At 48.5% G+C, this 24,145-nt stretch overlaps 1 protein-coding gene and 1 pseudogene across 1 annotated transcript in view; one reads left to right on the forward strand and one right to left on the reverse strand.

Annotated features, from left to right (window-relative positions):
- The window catches only part of LOC142446069 (inhibitor of carbonic anhydrase-like), a 33,771-nt gene extending 24,596 nt beyond the window's left edge, over window positions 1-9,175 (reverse strand). The window contains exons 1-7 of the mRNA XM_075547863.1: window positions 9,169-9,175; window positions 8,691-8,867; window positions 7,249-7,396; window positions 6,453-6,488; window positions 6,180-6,235; window positions 1,869-2,047; window positions 592-763 (exon numbers count right to left, since the gene is read on the reverse strand). Coding sequence (XP_075403978.1) covers window positions 592-763; window positions 1,869-2,047; window positions 6,180-6,235; window positions 6,453-6,488; window positions 7,249-7,396; window positions 8,691-8,867; window positions 9,169-9,175 — 775 coding nt within the window. The remainder of the gene's footprint in view (window positions 1-591; window positions 764-1,868; window positions 2,048-6,179; window positions 6,236-6,452; window positions 6,489-7,248; window positions 7,397-8,690; window positions 8,868-9,168) is intronic.
- Window positions 9,176-9,690: 515 nt separating this feature from the next.
- Window positions 9,691-16,883, forward strand: LOC142447157 (uncharacterized; annotated as a pseudogene).
- Window positions 16,884-24,145: the final 7,262 nt, after the last annotated feature.

Genomic DNA, 24,145 nt, shown 5'->3' on the forward strand with positions numbered 1-24,145 from the left:
GCTGGTGTTGTGGGCCTGCTGGTGTCTTGACTCAGCACAGCCCACACACCTAGCACAGTGACTGGCCTCTGTGGATGCTCTGAGCCCCTGGGTCACGGAAAGGGAGGGGGCCCGTGCTAGCCTAGTAATGGACAGGAATGGAGTGGGAGGGAAGGAGGAAGCAGGAAGCAAGAAATGAGCCGTAGGGATATAATGGACGGCTGGAACTGCGCAAGACTGGCTTGCTCCTGATGCGGGGAGTGGACGTGCTCCCCACCCACCACCGCTCCTGTCCCTTCAGGGTGGGCTGTCTTGCCGTCTTCAGACGAACTGGCCTGCATTGGTGGGGCAATCTCAGGTCGTAGCACCAGCACCAGCATGGTTTCCAGCTCTCTGTCATATGAAGGTCTTTGAAATTCTCTGTGATCTCATGACTCAGGTCTTTCTCGAAGCTCCTCGGAAAATCGCCGTGTGGACCCAATGCACTGTGAGGCCCCCAGACGGATGGAGGCAGGGTAAGGTGTGCCAGTGCCTAGAAAGCCTTGTTCAATGCACCCACCCCACCCCCTGCCTGCTGCCCCAGCTGGACAGGTTCCCCAGGACTTTACACACCTCCCCTTAGATCCTGAATGTGTGCAGCCTGCTTGTATCCCAGGTACAGCCAGGCATCCATCTTCGGGGGGACCTTTAAGAAACCTCGGGCGGCATCCGTGAACAGTAGGTCCTTCCCATACGGAGAGCCAAAGAGCTGGAATCCGGCTGACTTGTCTTTGCCAAATGATTCCTGGTCCAAGGGGACAAGAAGCCGTGATGAAGGACAAGCGTCCAGACAAGGAACACAGGCAGGAGGAGGCAGAGACCGAGAGTCTCCGAGCTCTCTCCAGGACAAATCCCGGTGTGGCTGCCTTGCGTGGCCTTAGGAAACCTGTCAGGGATGGCGCTGTCCCATGCCAGGCTGTAGCTCTGTGGTCCCACAGGCAGTCAGCCAGCCTGCTTTGCGTTCTGTCCTCTGACGGCCCTTAGTCAGGTGAGCGGCCGTCTTCCTCCTGTGGCTCCCCTCGCGCTCTGTGCCTCCTACATTTGAAACGGCTCTTCCCTTGCTGGTCCCCAAAAGAAGATCATAGTAATAATACCTCCGTCAGACCTGTGACTCAAGCTGACCTGCCCAGACTCTTTCCTGACTGACGGTGGCACCTGCCTACGTGTTCATTCAGCCGTCTGCCTGTCATCACAGTGGTGCCCGCTGTCCTCCTTGGCATGCCCTCCACACAGCTTACTCGGCGCCCGAGAGTCTTCCCAGAGGACTCGTACCACGCAGTCCCTCTGCCTACTGCAAAGTGCCCAATCCACGTCCCCAAGGTTGGACTGATTCTGCCCAGTAGTGATTCATGTGTCCCTGTCACCCCACCCCCACCCCAACCTGACTGGGAGGACTGAGGGACGGACTTTGCCAGGCTCTCTCCCCGCTCCCCAGCGCTGAGCAGACAGTTCTCTCAGGCCCAGCATGCTGATCCCTGGGGGGTGTCCTGACCAGAGGATGCTCAGGTCCTCTGGGGTGGGGCAGGGTCCAGGAGAGCAGGAGCACGTGCCAATGGGACCATGGGGAGCACGTAGGGGCTCTGCACTGCAGTCTGTCCCTTAGAAACCAGAAGGCTCTGTCTGCAGAGGGTCTGTGGTCAGCAGGGCCAGCAGTGCCAATGAGCGCTCCACGACCTCTGCCGTCTATCATGTTCACAGAGAGGCTTGTCCGTGAAGTGGGCGAGGTGTGGTGTAGTTCCTGCTGGGTCCTGAACACAGAGAAACGTCGCCAAGGTAGGCAGACCCCCCACCCACCCCCGCCACCCCAGTCCAACCACAGATCAGGAGGGGAGGCTGACGGATGTGGGTACCTGTGCCTTGTTGAGAAGTTCCCAGATCAAGTTCTCCTTGCCATCCACATTTCGGGCCACGATGGCGTGAGAAGGGACCTGGGCCAGGTGGCATTCCTTGTATGAGTCCACCGGCTTCCGGGTGTTGTCTGGACAGAGCAGCTCATACTGGTCCCTGTCGGCCTTGTCTGGCAGGTTCTCTGAGAAAGAGGACGTTCCGGTGAGCTTCCACAGGCAGAAACCACAACCATGGTTGCCTACTCGCCGCTGAATCCTGCTGCTTTTCATCTGAAGGAGCCTAACAGAGAATCTTTTCCAAACACGCACACCCACGAGGAGGCTGAGGCCCTCGGAGATGGTATCCACTCGTTCATATCCAAGTCGACTGGGGCTGCGGGGCCTGCCTGAGATTGTCCCACGCCTGTGTGATAGCACACATTTGCTGATCCCGCCTGCCACACAAAGACGGTGGGGAGGCTGGTCATCCGCTTAGCCCATTGTAGAGATAAGGAAACAGAGGCTCAGAGAATTAACATAACTTGTCAAAGTCTCAGCCAGCCTGGGACAAAGCAGGTCCCCAACTAAATGGCAATGCTCCCTCCTGCTGGACAATCAGTGGCTGAGGACAGGTTTGGGGGGAATGAGAGCTAGGGACCCAGTCGAAAGGCTCGGCAGGTACACAGATGGGGGAAGATACCATGAGGAAAACTGGCTTTTTAAAATCTCATTTTATTTTATTTTTTTAATCATTTTATTGGGGGCTCATACAATTCTCATCACAATCCATACATACATCCATTGTGTCAAGAACATGTACATTTGTTGCCATCATCATTCTCAAAACATTTGCCTTCCACCCGAGCCCTTAATATCTGCTGCTCATTTTCCCCCTCCCTCCCCACTCCCCCCTACCTCGTGAACCCTTCATCATTCATAAATTATTATTATTTTGTCATATATTACACTGTCTCCCCCCGCCTTCTTCTCTGCTGTCCCTCCCCCAGGGAGGAGGCTATACGTAGATTCTTATAATCAGTTCCCCCTTTCTACCCCACATTCTCTCCACCCTCCAGGCATCGCCACTCCCATCACTGGTTCTGGAGGAGTCATCTGTCCTGGATTTCCTGTGTTTCCAGTTGCTATCTGTACCTATGTACATCCTCTGGTCTAGCCAGATTTGTAAGGTAGAATTGGGATCATGATAGTGTGGGGAAGAAGCATTTAAGAACTAGAGGAAAGTTATATGTTTCATTGTTGCTACCCTGCACCCTGCCTGGTTCATGTCCTCCCCACAACCCTTCAGTAAGGGGTGTCCGGTTGACTACCATTGGGCTTTGAGTCTCCACTCTGCACTCACCCACATTTTCAATGATATGATTTTTTGTTCCTTGATGCTTGATATCTGATCCCTTCGACAGCTCATGGTCACACAGGCTTGTGTGCTGCTTCTCTGTGGGCTTTGTTGCTTCTGAGCTAGATGGCCACTTGTTTATCTTCGAGCCTTTAAGACTCCAGGCGCTATATCTTTTGAAAGCCGGGCACCGTCAGCTTTTTGCACCACATTTGCTTATGCACAGGTTTGTCTTCAGTGGTTGTGCAAGGAAGGTGGGCACCCACTGATATGGTTTTTAGTTCTTTGGTGTCTGGTAACTGGTCCCTTCTACACCTCGTGGTCAGCCTAGCTGGTGTGCTTCTTCCATGTGGGCTTTGTTGCTTCTGAGCTAGATGGCCTCTTGTTTATCTTCGAGCCTTTAAGACCCCAGACGCTATATCTTTTGATAGCCAGGCACCGTCAGCTTTTTTCACCACATTTGCTTATGCATACATTTTTCTTCAGCAATCGTGTCGGGAAGGTGTGTATCATGGAATGCCAATTTAACAGAACAAAGTGTTCATGCATTGAGTAAGTGCTTGAGTGGAGGTCCAATGTCCATCTGCTGCCTTAATGCTAAGCCTGGGTGGAGCTCCATATAAGCTTCCTCCATTACGTACTCTGATAATTAGGTTTGATGTCAACGAGGGTGGGTCAGGATTCTCCCATGATAGCATCTAACATTGTGTGGTCAGTCCCATGATGAGAACTTCGGTGAAGCAGCCAAGAAGTTGTGGGGCAAATGCTGTTGTTGGTAAGTGCCGTCGAGTCAGCTCTGACCCACAGTGACACTAGCCACAACACAATGAAACACCAAACAGTCCTGCGCCATCTTCACGATCATCCCTACACCCGAACCCATTGTTGCAGCCACTGTGTCAATCCATCTCGAGGCCCTTCCTCTTTTTTACCTACCTTCTACTTTTGCTAGCATGATGTCCTTCTCCAGGGCCTGGTCTCTCCAGACTACATGCCCAAAATATGTGAGACGAAGTCTTGCCACCCTTGCCACTAAGGAGCACTCTGAACTTCTTCCACGACAGTGATCTGTCCTTTTAGCAGTCCATGGTACTTTCAGTATTCTTCTCCAGCTCCACAATTAAGTGCATCAATTCTTCTTTGGTCTCCCTTATTCAATGTCCAACTTTCACATGCATATGAAGTGATGGAAAATGCCATGGCTTGGGTCAGGTGCACCTTAGTCCTCAAAGTAGCATCCTTGCTTTTCAATACTCTAAAGAGATCTTGTGCAGCAGATTTACCCCATCAGTACACTATTTGATCTCTTGACTGCTGCATCCATGAGCATTGATTGTGGAGCCAAGCAAGGCAAAATCCTTGACAACTTCCACCGTTTCTCCATTTATCAGGATGTTACCTATTGGTCAGGTTGGGAGAATTTAGGTCTTCTTTACATTGAGTTGTCATCCATACTGAAAGCTGAAATTCCTGATCTTCATCAGCAAGTGCTTCAAGTCCTCCTCACTTTCAGCAAGTATGGTTTGTCTCCTCTGCATCTTGCACGTTGTTAAAAAAGCCTTCCTCCAATCCCAACGCCACATCCTCTTCATATAATACAACTTCTCCGATGAATTGCTCAGTATACAGATTAGGTACGTATGATGAGAGGATACAACCCTGTCCCACAACCTTCCTGGTTTTACGCCATGTAGCATTCCCTTGTTCTGTTCACACAAATGCCTCTTGATCCACGTACAAGTTCTGCGGGAGCACAATGAAGCTTTCAAGGTCATCCACAGTTTATTATGATCCACACAGTGAGTTGCCTTGCCCTAGACAATAAAACACAAGTAAATATCTTTCTGATACTTCTGCTTTCATCCAAGATCCAGCTGACATCAGCAGTGAAAGCCCTTGTTCCACGTCCTCTTCTGAATCTGGTCAGAAGCTCTGGCAGCCCCCTGTCAGTGTGCTGTTGCAACCGTTGCTGGGTGATCGGCAGCAACATTTTGCCTGCATGTGATATTGCTCTATGATTTCAGTATCTGTTGGGTTGCCTTTCTTTGGAATGTGTACAAACATGGATCTCTTCCAGTCAGCTGGCCAAATAGCTGTCTTCCAGACTCCTTGACTCTTCATCTGAACTTATTGAAACATTTCAATTGCTATCCCATCAATTCCTGGAGCTTTGTTCTTGGCTAATGTTTTCAAAGCAGCTTGAACTTCTTCCGTCAGCACCAACGGTTCTTGCTCAGACGCTGCCTCCTGAAATGGTGGGATGATGACTTGTTCTTTTGGTGAGGTGCCTGTGCATTCTTTCCATCTTCTCTTGCTGCTGCCTGCATTATTCAATATTGTGCCCACAGGATCTTTCAAGATTGCTACGCTAAGCTTGAATTTTTTCGTGAGTTCTTCAGTTTAAGGCAGGCGGCGCACCTTCTTCCCTTTGGGTTTTCTAATTCGAGGTCTTTGCCCATTTCATTAGAATGTGTGTCTTCGTCTTCGTGAGAAAATGTCTTTGAAACTGTCCATTCTTCCATGGGGAGACTAGAGCTCCGAAATCTGGTCACAGCCTTGATACGATGGGGGGAGTTTCACTCAGGATGTGGCTGTCTCTTGCAATAGACTGACAAGATGTGAAGCTAGCTCACTTCAGCTGCTCGGCTTGGATCCTGCCTGGGGTTCATTGACAACCTATTATATTGCTTGCCAATCCCAGGAGCCATCATTGACCTGCTACCCTGGATTCGTTCAGCCAATCTTGGATTCATTCAACACATACCTGTGGTCTGTCTGCTTCACCTTCCTGCTTCCTGCTTCTCAGCCCCTGCAGCTATAGGGGTTCAAAGAAGCCTTCAGCTTATGTCTGTCCCACGGGCTTGCACCGAAGAACGTATCCACTTTTAAAACCATGTGAGCCAATTTTTGATATACATCTTTTTCTAGATGCATACACCTCCAAGCATCAGTGCCTTTGCTTCTCTAGAGAACGCACTTACCAAACACCGTCATGTGCCCCACAAAGCACACATCCCCAACACCGTCCTTCAGACACCTGTGGAAGAGTAGAGACATCATCAGGTCACCCACCACTGGTGTGACCCTACTCCTTCCTCATGCAGCCGCTCAGAGGTTATACTCCAACTGCTGCTCCCAGGGCTCACCAGCATGGAGGTTCTAGGGCCATGCAGAACTCTAAACACCTGGCAGGTCAACTCACCTTAGCAGGCTGCCCTTGCCTTGGAATGCAGACCCGCCCAGTCCCATCTCACCTCTGCATCCACAGGTTGTAGTAGCTCATAGGGACCCTATGGGGGGAGCTAATGAAGTAGGGGGTCATGCCAACAGCTATCGTGGTTCCTCAGACACCAGTGTGAGTTCCCAATGGTGATGGCCTTGGCTGAGGAGCTGATCTTGAACCCCCTGGCTAAAGTCAAGTCTGATGTAAGGGCCATAGAAACTGAGTTCCCATGGGGGGAGGGGAAGGAAAATAAAGATTTTTAAAGTAAAGGGGGAAAAAAAAGAAACTGAGTTCCCAAGCAACTCTGGGGGGCAGTGGGATGGTGATGTAGAAGAGCCTTCACTTTCCTCTTTGAAGGTGGCAAACACTAATATATATATTTAAACATTTCACATGGAGCTAAAGACTTTGGATTGTCTTGTCTCCTCAGCCAGCTTCACTGTGGTCAGGAGGTTGAGGGGGGAGTGGGAGGAGGCAGAGACTGGTCTCCAGTGCAAGGAGATGACCAGGCAGAAAGAAAGGGGGGTAGGGTACTTAAGGTTTCCAGCCTCTTCTGGAGGCTGGGCCTCTGGCAGGGATCTCAGGGTCCCAGAATGAACTGTCCCCTCAGCCCTCCCTGGCCCAAGGGTGTAACCAGGGTACTTTCCGGAGAGAGCCGACAGGCCCCACAGAGCCCACAAAGAAGACTGTGCCTCAGTATGGTTAGAGGCAAGGGCGGGCCAAGTGAGCCCTGGGCTTCCCCTGACCGTGGGGGCAGTCCTTGACCACTGCTGGTGCCTTTGTGCCCATCTTGAGAGTCAGAGGGGGCAGCAGCTGATCTCACTCACTTGAATGCACCCGAGTCGCCAAAGAATGGCTCCCGTGGGTTGCAGGCACACTTGTCGGTCGTGGTCCCAGCACACAGTTGACACAGGCGGGGAAAACTTTTCGAGTCTGCACAGGGGACACAGCTGCCCGAGAAGAACCTGGACACCGCTGTTGATCAGAGAGAATGGAACCCAGGCATGAGCTGGCGGGAGGCTCTGCCGTGTGAGTGTGTGTGGGTGTGTGACGCCCTGTGTGAGAGCCACGGTTTGCAGACCCTCTGGGGACATCCTGAGGAAGCATGTCTGCCCAGGCCAGTCGTGTGCTGCCCACCCATGGTGGCTGCTAATGCCAGTGCTCCAGTGGGCAACCGGGTGGTCCCTGTGTGCTCAGGCAGCACCCTCATGTGTGGACCAGGGCTACACCCACTGGGCTCTGTCCCCAGCCAGTCCATTCCAGATGCAAGGGCTGCTGGCTGACACTGAACCAACACCGCAGCCAGAGCCACTCTCTTCTGTTAGCTCACCAGCAGGGAGGCTCTAGAGGAGCCATGCAGAACTCTAAACACCGGGGCAGGTCGACCAACCCTCGCAGGCTGTCCTTAATTCAGGCCACAATCCCACCCTGCCCCATCCCACTTGGCTGGGTCCGGAGGTTATGGTAGCTCATAGGGGTCTCTTCACTGGGGACCCATGGAGGGAGCTGATGAGGTGTTATGTGGGGTGGGGGGGTGAGGAATAGAGGGGTGTCAACAACCACCACACAACTTCCCAGATGAATGTCTAGTAGCATCTGGCTCTGAGACAAGCAAGAACCCCAAGAAAGGGGCAGAGCATGGCCCCAGTGCTGTGGTCTAAGCTCCAGCCTGCCATCCAATGCTACCAGCCCCTAATCCTTATCACCAATGCGGTCGAGGTGGGCAGGGCTCCTAAGCTGCACTTTACAGAGCACAGAGAGATGCAGCCATCATCTCAGAAACGACATCAACTCATGTGGGCTCGTGTTGGCTGTCACAACGGAACGAGGAGCCTAGACAGAGCCCAAATCAATAATACTCCCAGTCTATTCATGCCATCCCTATTGGTGTGCCATGCCCTTGTCCAAGCCACTGCTGGCACGGAGCTGTCATCTCCTCAGGAACCTTCTAGGATGCTGGGGATTAGGCTGGCTTTCTCAGTGGGTCTCAGTGGTGACCTTGGCCAAGCCCAGCTGCTGGGGTGACCATGTGGGGCCATCAGAAACTCAGAGAAACAGATGCATCTTGGCTGAGAGAAGAAACAACTCGGCTCCAAGCCCTCCACGGAGGCTGACTTGGGTTTCAAACTTGGCTGTTGCTCTTCCTGGGCCCCTGCCCAAGTTCACCATACATGCTTGCTTGATTGTGACTGCATGGTCCCAACGTGGTCTGTTGGGGACACTGGAGTGGAGACCCTTGTCTGAGGCTCCCCCCCTCCTGCCAGCTCACCACTCTCGATGGGCACTCGGGGCTCCGGCAAAGCAGAGAGAAGCAAGTTGATGGGGACGTTCCAGCCGGCGGACCTGCCCAGGCCTGTGTGGCAGGACTTCCTGCCTTGCAGCTCGTTTAGCTGGAAACCGCTGCCCTTCCGCACCACCGCCACGGCATAATAGAGAGTGCGTGGACCTGCAAAGGGGCAGGAGAAGGAAGGGCGAAAGGAAGGTGCCGCCCCGTCGCTCCCAGTCTCCTAGAGCTAATGCAGCAGGGAGCTTTAAATGTGGGGTAGGGCCAGGAGCTGCCCCATATGTGTCCCTCGCAAACAGGTAGACACCGGAATGAAAATCCCTTGGCTTATGGAAGAGTCCCCTTTCAAGGCAATCAAACGAGTTCCTTTTCTGCCAGCCCCCCTAAGCCAGTGGGGAGATACGCATGAGCCCTGTGGGGTGTTCTGAAGGAGACCCTCGGCTCCAGTTTATTCGCTTATTACCATGCATCCCCGAAAGCTTTGCCTCCTTCTCTGCCCCCTCCCTGGCCCCCCCACCTCCGGCTTCAGCCCAGGCAAAAGGGAAGGTGTGAGGGCAAGGAGGCAGGGCTGTCCCCAGGATTGTTCGAGGGCTCTGCAAGTGGGAGTCCAGCAGTTCTCAACCTTCCTACTGCCGCGACCCTTTCAGACAGTTCCTCAGGTGGTGGTGAACCCCCTCAACCAGAAAATTATTTTTGTTGCTACTTCATGACTGTAATTTTGCTACTGTTATGAATCGGGTGACCCCCATGAAAGGGTTGTTCAACCCCCAAAGGGGTCGCGACCCACAGGTTGAGAACCCCTGTGGGAGTCCAATGGAGACAGCTTGTGCTCTCATCCAATGATGCTAATGGAAAGTGTGGGGAAGGAGTCACACCCTGAGCCTCTCCCAAATGCCCCTGCACAAGACTGGGCCCTGGGCTCTGTAACCCCTGCAGGGGATCAGTGCAGGGAAGAGACTGTCAGGACACCTGTGTGTTTTCAGAGATGGGCCTCCCACTGGTTCAGGCCCAGACAGTGTGTTGGTGACATAGGCGGTGGGTCCCCCCATCCAGCAGCACCTACAGCACAACTGTCAGGGCACAACATGCACAGCTTCCCAGGAAGAGGCAATATCCCAGCCTCACCAGTCCCAGGAGTACAAGCTGACCAAGACCCTGCCTCTCGCATGGCTCCTGGGCCAACACAGCCCCCGCGTCCCTGGGGAGAACGTACTGTCTTTTGATCCAAAGAACTCTGCCACAACAGGTCTCAGGCTGTGGCGGTCCAGGGCTGCATCCAACACCCACCCTGCGTTGAGGGTCACAGCGTCTGCTTCGTTGCTCTGGAAGAAACCAGGTCAAGCATCCAGGAAGCCCACTCCCCTCTGAGGAAGACACGCCTCAGTCCTCTGCCCGGGACACTTGCCCACAGAGACTGCCATTGTGCCCATCTTCCTCATGCCCGTGTGTCATTGCTCAAATGTGCCCTTCTCGATGAGGTCTTCCCAGATCAGACTCTTAAAGTCACCACCTCCTACACTCTGGCTGGCCTCTTGCTTTTCAACTTGGTCTTGTCACCATCTGACAGGCTTACTTTCTCTGTTTGTTGTTATGTCCTCCCCCCCTCCATACACACCCATATCAGAATGTAAGCTCCATATAGGCAAGGACATTTTTATCTGTTTAATGTACTGTGGAATCCTAGCACCTAGAAGACCCAACACCACTAGGTGCTCAGTAAATGTTTGCTGAATAAATGAATGTATTAACTCTAGAATCTTTCCAGCTGCAAGATGCCATCTTGTCCCCTCCCAGATTTGGATTCCACTAAGTCTAGCTCTTGGCCCTCCTGGAAGAAGCACAGCCTTGCAGCCTCTTCTCAAAAGTGAGGCTGGACTTCTCTGACCTCGGTACTGTTTCCGTGTGCTTCTCTCTGGCCTCCTCTCTCATTTTACAATATCTACCTACCCGCCCACCCACCAGCCTAAGGAGCCTTGACAGCATCGCGGTCATGAACTGGGCTGCTAACCGAAAGGTCATCAGTCCCAACGCACACTGCTCCTATAAAGAGTTAGAGTCTTGCAAACCCACACGGGCAGTTCGACCCTGCCCTATAGGGGCGACAGGAGTCAGCATGGAGTCGATGGCAGTGAGTGGCCTACCTCCTATCCACCCACTCTTTTGGTTACGTGAATCAAACCCAACTTGAATTAGCTTTTGTAATAGGGATTTCGAATGAAGGTGAAAGAGCAATAGGGCCCCTGGGTCTTAGGAACTCTATCAATCAGCGGCAACGAGTGGTGACATCCTTGTGGGCTCCAACTTATGATGGTCGGCTCCAGTTTGTTCTTGCTTGATTGTTCCCCGCTCTATATACGTCTCTCCTCCCGCCTCCCCCCAACCCCAACCGTCTCAGTGACAGATGTGAGGACAGGATAACAGTCTAATAGAGACCATTTAACCAGTTTCCACAGTGGCATTCATAAACAAAAGTTTGAATGCATCGTTAGGACCGATACTGAATATCTCACAATTGCTCTCCAGAAGTGTGTAGAAATTTATAATGCCAACTCAGAACAATCCAATGTTACCGCAAACTTACAAGCAAGATATGGCGTCATTTCAGGAATGCTATTACATTACTAGAAATACGTTGTTGTTTTAAGAACGAGCTTATCGGTACTTCTTTGATGATTGACAAGGATGAACATTTTTCTTCTATTGTTTATGTTGTTTACTGGTTTTCATTTCTTTCCTGTGAGTGTATTGCTTATAGCTTTCTTAAGTATTTCTTACGAATGTGCATGGCATTTTCACATGGTTTTTAGAGAGTACTGTCTTCTCACAGCTGCTGGGGGTCTTGTTTTACACGCATGGGGCTCCATCCACCCTACTTTTCTTTGTCACATATTTAAATTTTAATATTTCCAAATGTGCCTACTTTTGAGACTCATCTTGTATAGCTATCTCTTTTGTTCAAGTTGACTCCAGCTTTCATTTGGTTAGTAGACTAAACAATTCCTTTGATTTCCCCCCTTTCCCTCCTAAAGGGCTACACAGTTGGCCAATCAAAGAATATTTGCTCAGTCCTTTGTTTTTGCCTTATCATCCACAGCGACCTAAATTATGTGTATCTTATAACTTAATGTTGGACATGTATCATCATTTACATTCTGTACCTTAGAACACACAGGAGAAAGACTGGGCTTTCTACTCCCATAAACAGTTCCAGTGGCAGAAACCCGCAGGAGGCGCTGTGAGTCAGTGCTGACTCGATGGCAGTGAGTTACTTTATACACACACCATCAGACACAGAGGTGAACATGCAGAAAGTTGGGAAGATATCTTAATATGGTTATGTTCCAGGTCTTCTGTATCTGTACCAGTACCTTGTTCTTTAGTCCTTGGGTGACGCACATGGTTAAGCAGTGAACTACTGACGAAAAGGTTAGCATCTTAAAACCCACCCAGGGACGCCTCAGAAGGAAGGCCTGGTAGTCTGCTTCTGAAAGGGTCCAACCTTGAAGGTCAAGGCCAGCAGTTTTGCTCTGCACAAAAGGGCTCGCCATGAGCCGGAGCCAGCTCAGCAGCAGACTAAGGCCACAGCTTGTTCTTTGCAAGACTCTTCCTTAAACACGACTCCTACCGGGTAGCGCTCAGCATGCCCTCCCTCGCGCTGTCTCTTTCTCAGAACATTACATTGCCTTTTCATTCGTATGCTTCCTTAAGAGTTTTATCATAATTTTGTTGACTCTTAAGAAAGACAGCAAATATATTTTGATTAAAATTATGCTAACCTTAGACTTGTGCACATATACGATATTTAGTAATCTAGGAATATAAATCTTTTAAGTTATTAATAAATACTATCCCTTTTCACAAAAGTTTTGTATTCACAACAGTCCAAGTCTCTCATGTAATGCTTGCTTCCTGTTTATTATTTTTCATATAAATTGGATCACCGTTGTGGATGATTTTTCCTTAACTAATGACCAACTATTGGTATATGGAAATATGGATTTGTATTTATCTTTTTCCAAATGACTTTTGTTATTAAAATGATAGTAACAACTGTCCTGATTCCATCTCACTTTGCAGGCATGTACTCGCCTGAAAACTTGCTAGTGTTGTTTCTTTCATATACATCTTACATCTCATTGTACTATCGGGAAATCCTACGAACTGCTTTCACGAATAATAGTGATGTGCGGAGGCGTGGTGAAGTCGGGGTTACGTATCTGTCTGTTTTTAATAGTGAGATTGGAACTCCTTGTTTATTTCCAAATCTTTTGTGATTTCTTTTTGGTGTAATATCGGCTTTGCTTGACCAAAAGGCGTTTCCCTAGACATTGGCTGCTTCTACCTTCGTTGCTTGATGCTGTTCTTTCTTCCCATGGGAGCAATCGATGGGGAGCACCCATGTCCGTCGACACACAAGGTCCCTGCACTGTTCAGTCTTGGGCCTGTTTCCTTCTCCTCTCAGACATGTTCTATGCATGAGAGGAGAGGGAGGTTTTGAAGCAATACCTGGCACCAGGCGCAGAAAACGAAACGATCGCCTCTCTCCTACTCTTCCTTAGATGGCAGACTTACCTCAATGGCTTGGACGCACTCAAGATGGGAGGTTCTCTCCACACAGGCCACCCGGGGGCCATCCGCAGAAAGGACTTTTATCACACTGTCCCGGAAACTGGAGCATTTTTGGGCCTCATGATCGGACACCGTGCACCATCTCACAGTTCGCTCAGGGACGGCCAGACACAGGCCTAGGGGAGAGAGGCTAGAGGTGTAAGGAACTCCCAGCACACACCTTTCTCTGCCAGCAGAAGAGGTTGAAGACGTGGCAATGAATAAGTGAGCTGTGTGTGGCAGGCACCAATTGGATCAGCTCCATGACGCACATGAGTTCTCAGGCCCCATTTCTCTGCTTTTATCCAATCCCCATTAAAAGTATCCCCAAAAGGTTAAAATGATCAATGACCCAGCAAATTGACATCTCATTATATAGCCAAAGGAGCTGAAAACAAGCACTCAAGTAAACACTTGTGCCCACATGTGCGTTACAAGACTGTTCACATTAGCCAAAAGACGGAAACAAGCCAAGTGTCCCTCAATTGATGAATGGGTAAAGGAAATGTGAATTTGCACATACATACCACTCTCTTTCAGCCAAACAAAGGAATGGGGAAAAAAACGATTCATGATATACTGTTCATGAACCTCAAAAACATTATACAAAGTGAAAGAGTTCTGACATGTAGTATATACCTCCATTTATATGAAATAGCTGGAATAGGTCACCCCATCCAGATAAAAAGCAAGTCAGGGATTGCCAGGTGTTTGGAGATGTGGGGGTAGGACGTAATTAGCCAATGAGGCTGGGACTTCCTTTGGGGACAGTGACAATATTTTAGATCTAGATCAAGGCAGTGGTTGCACAATATTGTCAAGGTGCTAAATACTGCTGACTTATACACCTTGACATGGTTACTTCTCTGTTATCCAACTTTCACATCAAAAAATGGGTGGTGTGGGGGTGGATTCTAGCAAGCAGGTTTGGGCCTGGGAATGAATTTTGCTTTTGATCTCGAATAGACTGACAAAACCAAATCAAACAAAAAACACACACTATTTGCCATCTCCTAGATTCTGACTCACGGTGGTTACACATGTGTCAGGGAAGAACTGACTGTTGGATTCTCAATGACTGATTTTTCAGAAGTAAATTATCAGGCCTGTCTTCCAAGGAGCCTCTAGGTAGACTTGAAGCTCTCACCTTTCAGTTAGTAACTACTTGATTCACCCAAGGACTTCACACTGACTGTAAAAATGACTCCTTCTACTTTTACAAGGAGGCAAAGAAAAATCAGCAGCTCAAAACAATTCCTTTGAGGACAGGACTGTACCCTTCCACCTTTATTTGCCAGTTCTGATATCAACTCTCCCCTACACACTCTACTTCTCAGCTGGGTTCAATAATTTGTTTCAAGAGCCACAGAGAACTCACAGACGTTATTCACTATTATGGAGTTTACTAGGGAATCATAATTCAAGATAAAATATGACTCAACATAGAGTACTTGGATCAGGAAAGTTCCCTCAGCCATGCCCACAGGCATGACTCTCTTGTCATTGGCCTGTCCTGCTCAGGCAAGTGTTACAAAGCTCTTCCAGCTGCCAATAAATGTTCAATACCAATCTATAAAACGATTACCAATCTATTAAAATTCCACTAGCCAGCCAACTGTCCAAAGGCACTCAGCTTCTCACTCCGTGGACTGGGAAGCCCAGCGCTGCCTCCTGCCAGTCTCCTGATTCTGCCGCCTCTGCTATTGCCACTTCTCTGCCACCACTTCTCACCCTATCTTGCTGTCTTTGGCATAACAGTCTTTCTTTGCCTCCTGGACCAAAAGAGACAACGTGGGGATCTCAGGACCAAAGAATTCCCTCTGCTCCTGGCTCTACTTTCTGAATGGCAATGAAATCCCCTTTCCTCTTCTTCAACTAACCAATCCCATGTTAGGAATCCGTGCACTTTATTTGCATGGCCCTACACCACAAGAGTGCCATGCAACTTATTTACAGTATTAGCAAACTATCCAATCCCTTTGTGGGCTATAAGTACCTTACATTTTCATAATTGCTATTCAATCATTAAAGAACCCTGGTGACATACTGGGACATAATTGGGCTGCTAACCACAAGGTCAGCAGTTCAAAACCGCCTGCTGCTCTTCAGGAAAAAGATGAAGCTTTCTACTCCGGCAGATTTACAGCCTCAGAAACCCACAGACCAATTCTACTCTGTCCCGTAGAGTGTGGTAGTTACATAATCTGTTGTCAATTTGAGTATTAAGAGTGAAGGGGTGGAGGTTAGCCCATCAATCAAGTTGCAGCTTGATGCTCTCATTTGGAGACACTAAGGAGTTAATAGCTCACTGGAGGCAGGACACTGGCTCACTCTCTGCAAGGCATGCTTGCTGACAAGACATATGAAGCTACTCTAGATCCCTGGAGCTACAGGAGCCATGTGGAGACCTCTGCCAGTGCTGACATGCCTCTCCTGCCACTGGATCCACAAGACTTTCCACCCACTGGCTTGTGATCTTCCGGCATTTGGCGTCATTGCATGTGTTTCTTGAGTCTGAAGAGGAATTTATAGATTGGCATCAGACATGTGGGCTAATATCTGACTTATGGACTTGATCTGGACTGGGCTGGGATGTTTTCTCAATGTTCAATTGTTCTTGTGTATAAAGCTCTTTCTTATGCACATATGAGTGTCTGTGAATATGTTACCCAGACTAAAGCAAAGGTTACTATGAATCCTAATTGACTCCACGGCAGAGTCTGAGTTTTGAGTTGACCCATCCATTTGGTGGTGGTTACAAAGACTATGGCCAGAAGGACCATATTAACTAATTTACAGTACTTCATTAACCTTGAAACAAAAGTCAAGCCCATTACCATCAAGTTGATTCCTCCTCATGGCAGTGAGTGAGTGTACATTATTAGAACATTTCGGTCTTCCCAATGACTGTTGGAAACCAACACCTGGCTCCAAGGAGCGGCAGCAGTCTCCACCCAGAGGTGTCTCTGGCCAGTGTTGATCTTACCAGCCTGCAAACACGGGGAATATTTTTGCTAACCTCTTCAAGGGCCTTTTTGGCGAGAGAGAGAGAGAGAGAGAGAGAGAGAGAGAGAGAGAGAGAGAGAGAGAGAGAGAGCCATTCTCTTGGCTGGCCTGGATGCTGCAGGGAAGACTACTGTTCTATACAAACTGAAGCTTGGCACCGTAGTGACCACTATTCCTACTATAGGTTTCAATGTGGAAACTGCTGAGTATTAAAACATCAGCTCTGCTGTGTGGGACGTGAGTGGCCATGATAAGATCCTGTCCCTCTGAAGCCACTACTTCCAGAATACCCAAGATTTGATCTTTGTGGTTATCACCAATGACCACAAGTATGTGAATGAGGCCCGTGAAGAGCTCGTGAGGATGCTGGCAGAAGGCGAGCTCAGGGATGCTGTCTTACTAGTGTTTGCTAATGGCATTCCCAATGCCACAAATGTCACTGAGATCACCGGTAATCTGGGCTTGCCCTCCCCACGCCACGGGCACTGGTACATTCAGGCCACCTGTGCCACCAGTGGTGGTGGGCTTGGTAAAGGGCTGGACTGGTTGTCCAGGCAGCTCTGAAACCAGAAATGAGACAAGACCTGTCTCCCTCCCTGCCTCCTCTCCCTCCGCCTTCCTCTCTCCGCCCTCTGCTTTACTCTCATGTGGCACCCTGGGCGGCTCTGTGGTGTGGAGCGCCAAGCTCTCTCCATAGGTTTGGTCACAGTGTGTATGCATCTGGCTGTAAATGCGACAGACGCAGCCTGCAAACAGGTGTTTTATTTCATGTCAATAGTTTTTGTTTCCATTGAGGCAGTCTCTCCTACTCCTATGCGATATTGCTCAGCTTTCTTTATTGTGAAAAAGGAAACTCAACTCAGTTGTACCGAGAAGGCCTTCCACACTCTGGCCCTGGTGAGTTACTGTGCCAGGAGAGCCACGTGCCTCCCTCTTGGTCTGAGACCTGTGATGAGATCCTTTGTGGTGGTTGGTTTTTAACCTGAGCTCAGTGCACTTTTACAAAGTAGCTAAAAATAAAAGAACACTTCAACACACCGACCCCCCCACACAAAATGACTTAAAATAGTGACAAGGTAACTCTATGAATGGAGATGAGTACATTATAAATATGTAAACTTATAAATTATATATAGGCTTTGTAAATAGGTTAAATTAAACAAGCAACTGCTGCAGACAACTATAGTTGTATCAGGTGTTGGGAGTCATTGTTTTAAAGGTATGTATTCTTTGTTGTGGGTTTTTCCTTGTTTCAAAAGTATGTTCATACTGGGAAGGCCTCTTTGAAAGTCGCTTCTATGCTTATTTTCAAAAGATTAAACCTATAGCCTTTATACTTCTGACTTTTAGAAATGTGACTGTAAATTTAGGTGAATAAAGTTTTCATTTGAGGGAGAAGCTTATGGAGAAGCATGGTATTAAAATAGAAAACACTGCAGGGGTGGAAGGGGGAGGCAGACTGGATTTCTGATTCTACCAATGAAAGAAAAAAATTACATGGGACTTGGTCTAGTACAGAAAATAGGTTTAAAAGCTGTAAAAATACACAAAACTTTTAAGACATGAGACAACAGAAAGTGAAAAACTATGACTCTGAAACAAATCATGTAAGTCCTATAATCACTCCTGCTTTCTGGTGGTTTCAAATGCATCACCACACACACAGAGAAAAGAAATTAAAAAACAAAAACAAATAAACAAAGCCTGATTGTCTTACTAATTGGAGGAGGCAGAGATCAGAGTTAGTCGAAGTCAAGGAAACTAGAATTTGCAAGGCAGAATGTCAAAGAGTAGGGAATTATGAGAGACAGAGAGAGAAAGAGATCCCAAAGTCTGTGTTGTTGCGATTCAGTATACTAACTTAGGCATCACAGAGGTCAACCAAGGACAAGGGCTTGAGGAAGTAAATGCCATGGGGAGCTGAGGGTCAAACCTTCCCCAGAGTTCAAATGGGATCCACAGTCATTTGAGGTTCCATCATTCCAAGCAAAGAAAAATTTGGCTCAACAGTGTATACAGTAATAAGCACAGAAGCAGGCTATCCTTGTCCTATAGACTCGTCTAGATGTGACCAAAATATCTTGAAATCTAATACTAAAAGGGTTGAGGTGATCTGTAGGTAATACGACTACCTACCCAAACAACGTCTACCACCCCTAGTGAATTAACACATCTGAAACCAGTACAGGACATGGCAACATTCACAATGTCTGTCAACCAAACGATGAAGCAGCAGGACAAGGTGGCCAAGTATAACCAGGAAGAGAGGGTGGAATTAACAGGAAACAACCCAAAATGGTGATTTTGGAATAATGTAAACATGTTCAGGGATTTAAAGGAAAGTTTACACGTACATTTAAAATTTTAAAACCTCACTGTGAATGAGTCTGTGCTGTCTCAGAGTGACCCTATAGGACAGGAGAGACTTGGCCTGTGTGTTACTGAGATGGACTCCTTTATGAGAGTCGAAAGCCCTGCTTTGTCCCGCAGAGGGACAAAATTTTGAACTGTTGACCTTGCTGTTAGCAGCCCAATGCACAACCAGGGCTCATTTCAGGAGGTAAATACAAGCCGTCAAAAAAGCCAGAGGAATTCTTAGAGATAAAAATATATTCTCTGAAAGTAAAGTTTCACAGGATAAAACAGAAGCTTAGACAGTGCAGAAGGAATGGAGGCAAAACTGGAAAGACTTGTTAGAAGCGATACAAAATGAAACAAAGGGGTGAATTTTTAAAAATCAATAAAAGAGACTCAGTGGCCTATCATGTGATATTGAGTGCTATAACATATGTATAATTGTAGTTCCAGAAAATTAAGGGCAGAGAGAGAAATATATGTGAAGAAATATTTGGCCAGAATTTATCTACATATTATGAAAACTATGAACTTACAGATGCAGAGAGGCCAAAGAGAGAAGACAAATAAGGTACAAACAAGACAACTGTCATATGAAACTACGATTATGAAAAGTCAAAAAGTAGATTTTCACACTAAAAGAAGTGTGGACAGCGGGCAGTGGAAGAAATGAAAATAATAATAATTTATAACTTATCAGGGGTCCATGAGGGTGGAAGGATGTGGGAGGGAGGGGGATTTTAAAAAAGGAGCTGATACCAAGAGCTCAAACAGAAAGAAAATATTTTGAAAATGATGAAGGCAATATATGTACAAATGTGCTTGCTGTAATTGTCTTATGGATTGTTATAAGAGCTGTAAGAGCCCATAAAATGATTCATGTGTTGATGTATGTATATGTATGGATTGTGATAAGAGCTGTAAGAGCCCCTAAAATGACTCATGTGTTGATGTATGTATATGTATGGATTGTGATAAGAGCTGTAAGAGCCCCTAAAATGACTCATGTGTTGATGTATGTATATGTATGGATTGTGATAAGAGCTGTAAGAGCCCCTAAAATGACTCATGTGTTGATGTATGTATATGTATGGATTGTGATAAGAGCTGTAAGAGCCCCTAAAATGACTCATGTGTTAAAAAAGAAGAATTGTGGTGACAATGGTAGGAGCAGAAAGGAGGGAGGAAGAGTCACTGACCAGACAAGTGTTAACTTGGATGGAAGAGAGAGCACTGCGCAGTAGGTGGGAGGTTGAGAAAAAATGGCAGAAGCAGGGTGTGGTAGTTCCATAATCTGGTGTCAATTTGAGGATTAAGAGTGTAGGGGTGGAGTCTAGCTTGTCAATCAGGATATAGCCAATAAGACATCTGTGTGGGCATGGTCTTCTCCTGCGGATTCTGGGAACTCCTGTATGTCCTCCTTGGAGGCAAGAGGCTCTCTCTCTCTCTCTGCTCACTCCCTGAGAAACATCCCGAGGAGAAGCCACATGGACCTACCTTGATGCAACCAGTGCCCTGAGCTGTAGGAACTACGAGGAGACCTCTGCCAGTGCTGAGATGCTTAAAACGCCACTGGATCCACAAGACTTCCCACCCACTGGCCTGTGATCTTCCTGCATTCGGTGTCATTGAATGTGCTTAGTGAGTCTGAAGAGGAATTTATAGATTGGTATCAGACTTATAAACTTGATCTGGACTAGGCTGGGATGTTTTCTCAATATTCTCAATATTCAATAGCTCTTATAAATAACATTCTTTCCTATACACATACGAGTGTCTGTGGATTTGTTTCTCTAGTCTACCCGGAGTAACACACAGGGGAAGACACTAGGAGGCTTGTAAGAGTTAAAGGCAGCAAAGGCAAATACTGTTGTATCCAGAATCCTGGCACAGTGATCTGACAGAGGGCGCTGTATATGAATATTTATCCTTGCTGCAAAAATATCATTGAATGTGGTGAACCACACAGGAGCAAAGTTATGGAAACTTCTTAGACATAACACTTGGAGAGAATGAGTGGCTGAGTCTGCAGGATCAAGACTGCAGTCCCTCAGTCCCCATTGTCAATTGGATCGACCTCATCCACAAAGACAATGCTCTACATCCAACTTTGGTGACTAGCTACTGGGGTCTTAAAAGTGTGTGAGCAGCCGTCTAAGGGGCAGCTACTGGTCTCTCCCATTCCAAAAGAAAGAAGGATGCTGGCAATGAATGTACAAATGTGCTTTATACAATAGATGTATGTATGGATTGTGATAAGAGTTGTATGAGCCCCTAATAAAATAATTAAAAAATAAAAAGAAAGAAGGATGATGGGAATTGAAAAACATACGGGAAAAATTAATCCATTGGGTTAATGGAACATGCAAACAACAGTCTTCACAAGTGAACACCGGAAGAGCTAGAAGGTAAATGGTGAGCAGCTACGACTACCAACTGCTCTGAAAAGGATCCCATTTGCAGGTCTGAGAGTGGGGAAAAATGTGAAACAAAATTTAAAATCTAACATGTGACTCGGATTATTGGTCAGGTAGAGACTGATGGGATGCCCAGTCATAAAAGGACTCCCCTCACTGAAGTGTAGCAGCGGCGTATCAAAGGCAGCTCACACGGCACTATGGAAAGGGATACGGGGCTTCCTCCAAAAGCTATAATGGAAATACCACATGACCCAGCAGTCTCCCTACCTGGTGTACATCCTAGAGAAACGCAGAGCGATGCACGTCACAGGACGCTCGACAGCAGCAGCACACAGATGCAAACCGCCTAAGTGCCCATCGCTAGGTCAGGCCGCAGATCTAGAACTGAACTCACCCCTATGTTAGTATAGTCAACCATTCAAGGCCACACGGGCAGCATTTATTCCAGGCAAAGTTCAGAGAGTTAGGAAAGAAAGAGGATGGACGTGGGAGAGACAGGGGAAGTAGGAAGAGGGATGGCACACCGAGGGGCTGCGATGGCGAGAACAGAAGTACATGGGACTGTTGGATGTAAAGCTGACCATCTGCTCTCGAAACCTTCACCTAACCCACAATACAAAGTTGCAGGGGGGAAAACCTTCAATAAAATAAAAATGGAGAAAGCCAAAGGTAGGGGAGTTAGGCAACCTAGACTAGGCCCACCATTAGCAACACCCTACTCCTGGCTATGTGACCGCTTCCAGGAGTAAGCAGAGCCCGTAAGAGGATTTCAAACTGTCTCTGCTAGGCAGAAGCCAGAGACCACATAGACCACATGCTCACTCTATGGAGCTAGCTCTTAACTCCCGAGAAAGGAAATCGAGCCCAAGGTGTCTGCGCTGTGTTTGTAGCTCCTGCAGGACCTTCCAATATCAAAGGCCCCACCTCAACACCTTGCCCTTTGGGGTTGAAGATAGTGGTTGGCTTTCAGTCATTTGTCGCCAGAAGACCTTTTCTCCCATCGGAGCACTGAGCTTTGAAGAAAGCGTGTTCCAGACTCCAGCAAGAGGAAGGGAGAGAAAGAGAGAGAGAGAGAGTTGGGGGTGGGGGTGGAGAGAAGAGCTGGTTTTGCCTCTGGTTTGTACACTGTAAACTTGCAAACTGAGAAAATGGACTTTGGGTCAATGCCTGCCATTGCCAGAGGAGAGGAGCCAGAGAAAGAACAAACACTAAAGCTCTTCCCAGGAAGACTCCAGAATGGAGACCAGAGGGGCTGCACTCTGGCTTCCTTGTAATGTCATTGGTCCAGAGCCATACTACTCCTCTGTGGCCTCCTCAGGGCCAGCAGGACTCATGGTGGGCCCCCACTTTACTGTGGAGGGGCCATGGAATCGCTCTGTCCATCTTGCTGTTTCCTTCCCCGCTCACCTGCTTCCCACATACTAGTCAGCCCCACAAAGTACTTACAACAGTGTGAGTTGTGACTAAACTGGGCAGAATCAATGGTTATTGAGGTTGGGAGAGGTCTTGATTCTTGATGCACATGAGCAAATGGACTTGGTACCATTGCCTTCCTCACAACTTTCCATCAAAGAGTCTTAGAAGAGGACCCTTCACCTCCAACCACCCTAGCACATGAAAGAGCCTCTGTATTCACTTGCAGGGGTCTTTCCATCGGCAATAACTCACCTGTGCTGAGAGCTCTGCCGCTGGGGACATTCCTCGTGGTCACAGTGGTCGTAGAATGGCTGTTTCATAGTGATTCCCAGTGAACTAGCAAGGACCTCAGCTCAGACTCACAAGCAGTGGGCAGGGGAGTCTATTCCAGAGCCACCGTTGTTCTGCTATATCAGTCTATCTCCGTGTGTGTGTGTGTGTGTGTGTGTGTGTGTGTGTGTGTGTGAGAGAGAGAGAGAGAGAGAGAGAGAGAGAGAGAGAGAGAGAGAGAGAGAGAGAGAGAGAGAGAGACAGAGACAGAGACAGAGAGACAGAGAGAGAGTTGGGGCAAGAGAGGGAGGTAACTAGAGGGAGGGAAGGAGGGAGGGAGGGAGAGAATGTTCAGTCAAGGGCATGAAGTGGAACGATTTTCCTAATCAGATTATCAGGCATACCAGAAACAGTGACCCCCACCACCCCACCACCATTTCAGAATTATCTTCTCTGTTTCCTTAGCTGTAAATGAAACTAATGGATAGGGGCCAAGAAGCTGCTTCTATAAAAGGCTAGAGAGTAAATATATTAGGTTTCCCTACAGCCTTTGTGGCAACTCCCCAGCCCTGTCCTTGAAATGTGATCTCCGCTACAGTAAAGATATTGCCTAAGGAGTACCCCAGTATTCCTCTACATTTTTATTTACGGATCCTGGAATTGTAATTTTATGTAATTTTTACGTGTCACAAAATTTTGTTCACTTTTGGATCCGCCACTCCTGGCCCACCAATCATGGAAAGATGTGACCGGATTCCCAGCGCCTCCTGCTGTATAAATTGGGGCCGGCTGGAGTGGGCTCCCTGGCCCTTGTGCGCAGACCCCTGACCTAGGTTAACTGGTTTCTGCCACGACCAAAGTGTCAGCGCCGCCAGGGAAGGCACCTGGGGACAAGGGCGCTCGGCGTCACCCAACAGGACACCAGGTGGCCCCGCACGTCCCCGCCGTGGCTGACCGGCTGCTGGACCCTGGCTCCCATCCCGGAGCACCCCACTCACCCAGGGCCCCGCACAGCAGCACGCCGACCGTGAGCCTCATGCTCCCTCGCGGATGCGCGTCCCGGACTGGCCCCTGTGGCCGCGGGCCGGGCTGCTGCTCAGATGACTTCCGCGACACTGACAGCTAGACCTCGCCACACCCTCCCCGCGGGCGGGCTCAGCCCTGCAGCCACCCTTCCGCCACCGGGGCCCTCAGCGTTGGGGGCTTCGGGCTGGATCTCCGCTCGTGTGGCGGGGGGTGGGGGTGGGGTCGGCAGCCTGGAGGCACAAACTCCCTTACATGCCCAGCCTAATGCACACAGAGAAACTGAGGCCGCAGGCGAGAGTGATGGGGGTGGGGGAGAGCTGGCTTAGTGGACTGACCCTT

The sequence above is a fragment of the Tenrec ecaudatus genome, chromosome 4 (assembly GCF_050624435.1).
Source record: "Tenrec ecaudatus isolate mTenEca1 chromosome 4, mTenEca1.hap1, whole genome shotgun sequence".
Taxonomy (NCBI): domain Eukaryota; kingdom Metazoa; phylum Chordata; class Mammalia; order Afrosoricida; family Tenrecidae; genus Tenrec; species Tenrec ecaudatus.